At 49.9% G+C, this 10,019-nt stretch overlaps 1 protein-coding gene across 1 annotated transcript; it reads right to left on the bottom strand.

Annotated features, from left to right (window-relative positions):
- Positions 1 to 487: 487 nt before the first annotated feature.
- Positions 488 to 6,931, bottom strand: LOC311376758 (uncharacterized protein; the record flags this gene model as incomplete). Its single annotated transcript, XM_084491234.1, has 15 exons — positions 6,814 to 6,931; positions 6,693 to 6,736; positions 6,246 to 6,324; positions 5,951 to 5,989; positions 4,934 to 4,990; positions 4,675 to 4,734; positions 4,187 to 4,264; positions 4,002 to 4,076; positions 2,905 to 2,964; positions 2,727 to 2,798; positions 2,455 to 2,520; positions 2,057 to 2,125; positions 1,916 to 1,975; positions 1,723 to 1,785; positions 488 to 626 (listed from the first exon to the last, which is right to left on the bottom strand). Coding segments are annotated over exons 3-15 (916 nt in total), but the record flags the coding sequence as incomplete, so codon positions are not given.
- Between the last annotated feature and the right edge of the window lie 3,088 nt (positions 6,932 to 10,019).

Below are 10,019 nucleotides of genomic sequence, written 5' to 3'. Positions count from 1 at the left end.
TGTGTGTGTGTGTGTGTGTGTGTGTGTGTGTGTGTGTGTGTGTGTGTGTGTGCGTGTGTGTGGTAAATTGACTGCATTTATATAGCGCTTTTTATCCATAGCACACGCATACATTCACCCATTCATGCAGGCATTCACACACCGTGCAGGGCGACAGCCAGCTCGTCGCTGAGCAGTTAGGGTGAGGTGCCTTGCTCAGGGACACTCCCAGCCGGGGGGGGGGGGGATCAAACTAGCAACCTTGCGGTTACCACTCGGCCCGCTCTACCTCCTGAGCTACTGAGGTGGATGTGGTCCGTCGTGATGAACTGGAGCGGTGTACGGTGCAGAGGGCGTCTGACCCCCCCCGAGCCAAAGGGCTCCTACGACCCCCCGGGCAGGACCGCCCCACCTGCTTCATTGCTGACATGCCTCGAACACGACATTAGCTGGCCGTGTCTCAAAAATGAAAGTCGTCCTCCCCCCACCCCCCCCCCCCCGGTCAGACCCCCCCCGTGGGCTGAAGGCCCCGAGCCGTGACCCAGCCGTACGTGTCTCTGGATGGTGCCGTCGTCCAGGCTGTCGCAGCTGGAGGAGGACTCGCTGTCGACCGCCGCCGCCCCCCGCTGCTCCACAGAGGCCACAGGCTGCCGGGGGGGGGGGGGGGGAGAGAGAGGGAGAGAGAGAGAGAGGGGAGAGAGAGGGAGAGAGGGAGAGAGAGGGAGAGAGGGGAGAGAGAGAGGGAGAGAGGGAGAGAGAGAGGGAGAGGGACAGAAAAAGAGCAGATTGGATGCATAGTAGGGCTGTGCAATGGATCGAATTTTGATCACGATTTCGATTCTTGGGTCAAACGATCTCCAAATTAATAAAATCGAGTTGGAACGATTATTTTGAAAAATAAAAAATATAAATTTATGTATATATTTTTTTAAATGATTCTGAAGTTCATTTCAGTGAGTTCTGAGTATGATGGGCCAGGCCAGACCGTCCAGCCTTAATCCATCACTGGATCAATTTACAGAATGCAATTGGTTGAGTGTCGTTTACAAAAAACATTAGATTAAAAATGTGTCAGTGCACTAAACACGAGAAAGTTAATTTAAGTTAATTTAAGTTGTTCTGTCTTATTTGATTTTCTTCTATTTATTTTATTCATTGAAAGTTTTATAGAAATTACAGAACAGCTGGATACATATTTATTTGTACATTATTTCCAATTTGAACATTTTGTGTAGTTTAAGAATTTGCAAAACTCTGTTAGAGTGAGGTTTTTTTTTGCCGAAATGCCGAATAAATGCATTTTATTTTCAAACTCAAAAAGAATCGTTTGAAGAATCGTGATTTCAATCTTGACCAAAAAAAATCGTGATTCTCATTTTTTCCCAAGTGGAGCCGCCCTGATGCGTAGTCACAAACGCCTGGAGCGAGCGCCGGTGACGCCACACGCGGCCTTGCATTGCTTGTGGACGTTTGTTTACACACTCGTCTTACAAAGAAAACCGTTTGGTTGATACTCAACCTTTCCACCCACACCCTCGTATCACTAAGACAACAACCAGCGTTCTTAGTCATGCTGGTAGCACCGTCTCAGCCTTAAGAGATCCTCCATTGTTGTCAAATAGTGTACAGAAGATAACAGGGCAAACAACGGTGATCCGAATACAAAGAATATTCAACTTCAATATATGCATTCCAATAACCCCGCCATTCAGTCCATACACACGGGTGTGTCTTTGCAGCTACCTCTGCAGCCGCGGACTTGAAGGGGTTGACTTTGTGCATCATTCCCTGGAACATCCCGGGGTTCTGAAGTGATTTCAAAAGGAGACACAAGGCCCAACCAGTGCGATGACATTTAAATCTGATATATCTTATTCAAAGTCCATGTAAATGCCTGCCTGGCAAGAAAATAATGGCTGAAAGGGTAAGCTTATACCTGTTTGGGCAGTTCGTGATTTACTGCGTCGGTGGAAACTTCGGACGTCTGGGGCAGTGACTTGACCAGGAAAAAAGATAAGCGCTTGACGACGTGTGTTTGAAATCAGATCTAAAAATGAACTCAAGCTTAAATGTGTACCTGTTTTTCCGTGGCATTGTTATTGTCGGTTAAACTTCCTGTGCTGGACGAGAGATTGTCGTTGGAGGACTGAGTGCGAGGAGATAAATAGATCAGAGAAGAAGAGTATTATCAGTAAGGCCATGGTTTGATTTGAAGAGGTCATTTGAACGGTTGCCCAGAGATTAGGGAGGTTCATTTACGGGGCAGAGTGACGTGAGTTTGCCTGTCCTCTGCGAGCTGTGTAAGACGTGTGTGCGTTGAACATACAGGTGGATGATGTTGTGCGTTTTGATATTCAAAAAGAGTTGCATTCTCAGAGTTGTTTGTCCGACTACACTTTTGAAAAGTTGTGGCGAATGAAGAGCAGCTAGGACTGCATTTAGGTACGTTGCGTCTTGCATCGGGACGGGCGGTACCTGGGTCTTCATCGTGGATTTGAAAGGGTTCACCTTCTGCATCATCCCGACAAACACGCCAGGATTCTGGATAATCAAATCACAAAAAATGGGAAAATGAATTATAATTGAATGAACTCCCCAGAGGAGCAATATTGAAATTGATTCCAATTAGAAGAACGCTGGGTTTGAATGTCTTAGATGGATTCATTAAAGCACAGCGCTTCATAGCACTGCTGCGACTAACTGCAAAAGCACCGATCTTCCTCCTCCTCATCGTCATGGTTACACACCTGGGACGGCTCTGAGCTCCCTCCTCGCTCCAGTGACTCCGAGGACGGCGCTGTGGAGGCCGCCGCAGACGCCTGCGTTCAAAACAAGACTTTGGTGGACCGTTCCATTAGGGGGGGGGGGCGGGGGGGGGGGGACGGGGGGGGGCGGGGGGGGGACGGGGGGGGGACAGAGTTTTACCTGAGAGGCAGAGCGGAACGGGTTCATCTTCTGGACGGCCGACTGCAGCCGGCCGGGATTCTGAAGACAAACACAAGACGAGATGTCAGTCGTTGATCCCAGATGGGAAGTTCAGTCAGATCCACAGCTGGTTGGTTGACCTGTGTGGGGCCGTTGGGGGGGACACACAGGTGTATCTCATGGTGTTAACGAGGGGCACTGGGGGGGGGGGGGGGACACAGGTGTATCTCATGGGGTTAACGAGGGGCACTGGGGGGGGACACAGGTGTATCTCATGGTGTTAACGAGGGGCACTGGGGGGGGACACAGGTGTATCTCATGGTGTTAACGAGGGGCACTAGGGGGGGGGGGGACACAGGTGTATCTCATGGTGTTAACGAGGGGCACTGGGGGGGGACACAGGTGTATCTCATGGTGTTAACGAGGGGCACTGGGGGGGGACACAGGTGTATCTCATGGTGTTAACGAGGGGCACTGGGGGGGGTGGGGGACACAGGTGTATCTCATGGTGTTAACGAGGGGCACTGGGGGGGGGACACAGGTGTATCTCATGGTGTTAACGAGGGGCACTGGGGGGGGACACAGGTGTATCTCATGGTGTTAACGAGGGGCACTGGGGGGGACACAGGTGTATCTCATGGTGTTAACGAGGGGCACTGGGGGGGGGGACACAGGTGTATCTCATGGTGTTAACGAGGGGCACTGGGGGGGGACACAGGTGTATCTCATGGTGTTAACGAGGGGCACTGCCACGCTTACTGACCCACAAGCCACACCCACTATTAAACCCCTGCGATTAAAAGCCTTTCCGTAGTACAAACAAACATTCCGTTAAAACACACATTTTTTTTGCCAGGCAGACAAGCAAACCTGTTTTTCAAACTTCCTGATACTGTCGGTAAATACACAGCACTTCCTGTTGCGTCACGTCCCTCTAGTCTAGAGTGAGGTATGCAATGACATCTCACTCATGTGATGCTGGTAAAATCACACACACACACACACACACACACACACACACACACACACACACACACACACACACACACACACACACACACACACACACACACACACACACACACACACACACACACCTGAGGAGGGTCTGGAGACCCTCTCTGGTCCAGGGACCCTGACGAAGGTGCTCTCGTGACCGCGGTGGTCGAGGCCTACGATCGAGAAGCAACAAATGAATTCACAGAAAACCAAACTTAATTGGCGTTAAGTGTTGTTTATGGAAGGAGTGGTGTGGCGTTTGGGGACTGGCTTGGTAGTTCACCTGTTCAGGTAGTGGCATCTGTGGTGTGGACTTAAAGGGGTTGACCTTTTGGATGACCCCCATCAGTTTGCCAGAGCCCTGAGGAAGGAAAAAAAATGTAGTTTCCTTTTCGACTCAGGGGAGTCTGAGATGACATCTTGATTGACTTGATTGACAATGGCAAAGTCTAATCATATACGGGCAATGGAATGCATATAAGTGCAAGAGGAGAATGAATCATAACATAACAGGATTGGCCAGCATCACGCTGTCTGGAACAATTCACTCAACAACCACGAGCCCTTTGAAAACCATGTGACCGGATAATCTTCATAGCTGAGTGGCGGTGGCCGTTACATAAACTACACACCTTACGCAGCTATGCCAAGAGTTTGAAGCCTTGGGGCCAGAGCGGTTGCTATAGGCAACATTTCTGTGAGAACCCGATACTACGGTATGGTCAGAATGGGGGGGGGGGGGGGTACAGTACAGTGGTTCCCTGCACCCACCTGTGGCCCCCCGACGGCGGCGTCCGGCTGGAGAGACTCCTGTGAGGCGGCAGAAGAACCCTGGAGGACAGACACACGGGGGCACTGAGACCCGAGGTCAGGGTGCACGCACTGGTGGCATACTTTTAACACGGAAGCGATAAACTACACGCTGACACAACAATGCACCCGCACACACACACACACCCTCTACCACAATGCCAACTATGCAAAGCAAACGTTTCGTTTTTGTTTTTGTTACTCGTGGGACGCGAGTTACCTGGAAGGTGGACTTGAATGGATTGACCTTCTGTATCGCCCCCATCACCCCAGTCCTCTGGAATCAAAGTAATCACGCAGAAACGCATTCACTCACTCATCACTGAGTGATCGTCCACTTACTCATCACCGAGTGATCATTCACTTACTCATCACTGAGTGATCATTCCCAATCATCAGTTCAGATGATTGAGCCGTGTCATATAGCCTAAATACTTTGTTGTAATGGAATTGATAGAATATACCTAAAACCTGAAAATGGCTGAATAATAAATCACCTTTTAGTGTAACTGTGAAAGGTAGGCTATAGGATTCCTTAAGATATTAAGAATATTGAGGCTGCATGTGTAGTCCATCACAGGTATAGACCTACATGTACTTATTTGAATATTTCAATCGTTCGCTGGTCATGAGAACGTATTCAGATGAACAGACTGGTGACCCGCTGCGCTCCCCAGGCGCTGCGTCTCAAACACAACAACGCGCGGCCCGTTGTTTTCTTTGAGGTTAACCAGAGAGACGCCCAGCGCAGCGGCGCCCCCCTGGGGGGCGGGGTGGGGCTGCTGCGGCCCGGCCGGCGGCGGTCCGTCTCGGGCGCGGCGCGTCTCAAATGGCAGAACGCCACGAGCAGAACGAGGACTATCAGACTGTCTGAGTATCACTGTTTTTGGAACACTATTTGGACCTTTTTGAAAAGATCACTTTCACTGCACGTAAAAAAAAAAGAAAAGGCCAATTGTGTAAAATAATTGTTTCAGCTGATTACAGAAATCAATACATTTGATTCATTAATTAATAAATAAAAGGTTATAGACAATCGAATCGAATAGACAAAGGTCTTTGTGTGACTCCATTGAAGTCACAAGACTTATGAACACGGGTTCATTCATTCCTTCATTCTGACACACACACACACACACACACACACACACACACACACACACACACACACACACACACACACACACACACACACACACACACACACACACACACACACACACACACACACACACACCCTATTGTTTGGAACAACATCGTCGGTGACGTCATTGTTCTGAAAAAAAGAAAAAGAAAACAAGTCCAATTAAATAAGAGCCAACACGACCTGTTTGAGCTCTTCAACATGGACGAACAATACCTTGTGGCCCCACTATACCTCCCCCCTCCCCATTTGCTGCGTCTGCGCATGTTTATGATACTGCACTCATGTTACGCGCCTATCGGCCGACGCCTAACTATGTGCAATAATAATAATAACAACAACACCATATGGGGACGGAAGCCTTAGGTACTAGAGCAGGTTCACGCACCCTCTCGCTGGGCCTGGGCGGGAGCTGTGGCGTGGAGGTGGAGGATGACGATTCGGTGGCTTGATCCCTCCGGAACATGCTGGAGGTTGTCAATGAGAACAGACGGCAGAGCTTCAGATATGCTGGTGACTGAGTGCCGGGCTGACTTTGACGCGCATCACATTGGTTGACGAAGTAGTCACCAAAGTAAAGTTGAACACGTCATTGACACAGTTTGAGAGGGTCCAGTCACTCATTCTTTCCAACATAAAAACAGCTATTTTACGGCTTTTTACGCATGTTGTCCCACCGGTTCGCTTGCTATGTCGCGACTGCAGGAATGTTTGAAGTAGTACACGCACCGCGACACTACTTATTAAAAGTTTTGAACTCAAGTTAAGGTCTCGTTACATTGTGACACTCGAACAGACTTTAAACATGAACGTGGATGTGAAAAACAACGCTGACCTGGCTTTACTTCCCTCGTTTCTTCCAACTTGGTTCAACGGCAACTGAACGAGAAGAGAAAAAAGCAGTAAGGCAAAAGGGGGACGGACTCTGATTTCAGAACGGAACAAAGTTTATTTACCTTCACAACTGGAACAATGCGTGATATACGACCCCTAACGCCAATAAATACCGGCTTGATTTTGTAAACGGAGGACTTTGAGGCAGTATTTCGCTTCCCTAAATATTCCTCATTCGCTGCACCTGTGTGGGCGTGGCTTAGCATTCCTATGAAGTCCATGGCCTTTATTTACACAGTCACTCAGGAACTTAGATATTAGGCCTACATTATATATTCACATTACACTACTTTTCATTTTGTAAAACATCACTTTATTACATAATCTAAAAATTGTACAAAGAGAACCGCGGGTTACAAAGAATGACATTGATTCAGATTATAAAACACACATCGCCCCTGGAGAATAGACAGCATCACCCGTGTTAAAGAATCCAATTTTTAAAGTATAAAGTGACAGCGACCTGTGCAAAACAAATATATAAATGATAAAACTCCAACCCCAAATATAGAACTTTGACATAAATAAATATTAGCTATAAGGGACACAATAAGCGCAACTGAACCCAGTCTACTATAAATAAATCATATTAGGCTACTCCCAGACAACACGGGTGATTGCGTGTTATTTTCTAAAAGGTTATAATCATTTATAAACATGGTTTGTAAAGAACTTCGTGCGATGATCTCTTTTTTGTCTCCCAACCACATAGGCCTATTGTATACGCACTTTAATAACACAAAGGTTCAGAACCAGCCAAGCCAGATATGGGTTCGGCTCAGGAGACATTATTCACCAACGCCGATTTGAGTCACACTGCGGCACTCCTCTGTTCAACTTTACTCAATTACACCCCAAATAAAAGTTAACCCCCGACAACAATTACATCCCTACCGGAACAACGGGTACTGCGCCCAGTGCGTCTGTATCTGCACCGAGAAGGACGGGTTGGTGTCATACCGCAGCTTAGCCAGTAGAGGGCGATGCCGGTCTAACTATTACCAGACTGCGGCCTACACATGATGGAATGGGTATGGGGGGGTGGTGGAGGTGGAGGTATAGGGTGTGGAGTTAGGGGTGGAGATATTGGGCGAGTAGTGATTGAGAGTATGGTGCTAGGGGTGGTGGTGGTAGAGGTGTGGTGCTAGGGGTGGTGGTGGTTGTGGGGGGGGTGGTGCTAGGGGTGATGGTGGTGGTGGTGGTGTGGTCTGGTGGTGGAGGTGGTGGTGGTGGTGTGGTCTGGTGGTGGTGGTGGTGGTGGTGGTGGTGGTGTGGTCGGATGATGGTGGTGGTGGTGGTGTGGTCTGGTGGTGGTGGTGGTGATGATGATGGTGGTGGTGTGGTCTGGTGGTGGCGGTGGTGGTGGTGGTGTGGTCTGGTGGTGGTGGTGGCGGTGGTGGTGGTGTGGTCTGGTTGGTGGTGGTGGTGGTGGTGGTGCTTTGGTCGGGTGGTGGTGGTGGTGGTGGTGGTGGTGTGGTCTGGTTGGTGGTGGTGGTGGTGGTGGTGGTGTGGTCTGGTTGGTGGTGGTGGTGGTGGTGGTGGTGTGGTCTGGTTGGTGGTGGTGGTGGTGGTGGTGGTGTGGTCTGGTTGGTGGTGGTGGTGGTGGTGGTGCTTTGGTCGGGTGGTGGTGGTGGTGGTGGTGGTGGTGTGGTCTGGTTGGTGGTGGTGGTGGTGGTGGTGCTTTGGTCGGGTGGTGGTGGTGGTGGTGGTGGTGGTGTGGTCTGGTTGGTGGTGGTGGTGGTGGTGCTTTGGTCGGGTGGTGGTGGTGGCGGTGCTTTGGTCGGGTGGTGGTGGTGCTTTGGTCGGGTGGTGGCGGTGCTTTGGCGTTGGCGTCCGAGTACAGCTGGCCTCGCGGCGGCGCCTCACACCCCGCCGGTGGCGTCCTGCAGCTCCTGCCTGACGGCGCTGAGCTCCACCAGGCCGTCGTTGAGCTGCCCCACCACGCCGCGCACCTCCGTCACCAGCTCCGCCTTGGCGCCGCGCTTCAGCTCCCGCGAGTCCTTCACAAAGTACTTGTCCATGCCCTGGAAGAGGCCCCGCAGCGCCACCACCGAGTCCTCCGTCAGCGCCGACGCCCGCGCCACCGGCTCGTCCACCTGGCCGATGGTCTGCACCGCCCGCCGCACCGCCCAGCTGGGGGCGTAGTGCTGGTTGCCGGCGCGCAGCAGGGGGTGGCCCCGCAGCCGGTACAGACCCTGGCCCACAAAGCGCAGCACACGGCCCAGGTCCAGGAGAAGAGCCTCGTACGCCTTCAGCACCACCTCCAGCTGGGGGGGGGCGGGAGAGAGAGAGAGAGAGAGAGAGAGAGAGAGAGAGAGAGAGAGAGAGAGAGAGAGAGAGAGAGAGAGAGAGAGAGAGAGAGAGAGAGAGAGAGAGAGAGAGAGAGAGAGAGAGAGAGAGAGAGAGAGAGAGGGGGAGAGACACCACACGTAGAGAGAGACAGACGTCGAGAGAGAGAGAGAGACACACAGACAATCAATAAAGTGGTTAACCAACGAAATGACCAACCACACCAAACCGTTTTATCAGGTGATCAGACATAATGTGGGGGGGGGGGGGGGGGGTCAAAGGTCAAATAGGTGCAGCATATTAATGGTTTCAAACGACCGCAACACAAAAGCATGGGAAGAAAATGAAAAATGAAATGATACTAATGAATCCCAGCAGGGAACGTGATCTGATGCTCTTCGAATCTCTGGAGGGCGAGAGCCAAAGACGGGATTTGAATGATTACAATTCATTTTAAAAAGGATTAGTGACATATCATACCACCAGGTGTGAGTGTGATCAGCCGTTACAAGTCGTTGTACAAAATCTGCCTCTTCTGACATCACAAGAGGGCGTGTCCACCGAGACGTGTGCTGGCTTGTAACGGCTAAATCACACCTGGTGGTACAATACGTCACCTTCAAAACTAATTCAAGACAAACGGGGGCAAACGAGTACGCATCTGTATCTGTTATCTGTACTGTATCTGTTATCTGTACTGTATCTGTACTGTATCTACTGTATCTGTACTGTATCTGTATCTGTACTGTATCTGTTATCTGTACTGTATCTGTTATCTGTACTGTATCTGTACTGTATCTGTATCTGTACTGTATCTGTATCTGTACTGTTATCTGTACTGTATCTGTACTGTATCTGTACTGTATCTGTTATCTGTACTGTATCTGTATCTGTACTGTATCTGTTATCTGTACTGTATCTGTTATCTGTACTGTATCTGTTATCTGTACTGTATCTGTACTGTATCTGTATCTGTACT

The sequence above is a fragment of the Micromesistius poutassou genome, assembly GCF_964030765.1.
Source record: "Micromesistius poutassou genome assembly, contig: SCAFFOLD_6437, whole genome shotgun sequence".
Lineage (NCBI taxonomy): Eukaryota > Metazoa > Chordata > Actinopteri > Gadiformes > Gadidae > Micromesistius > Micromesistius poutassou.
This window is presented reverse-complemented; position numbering and strand designations above follow the sequence as displayed.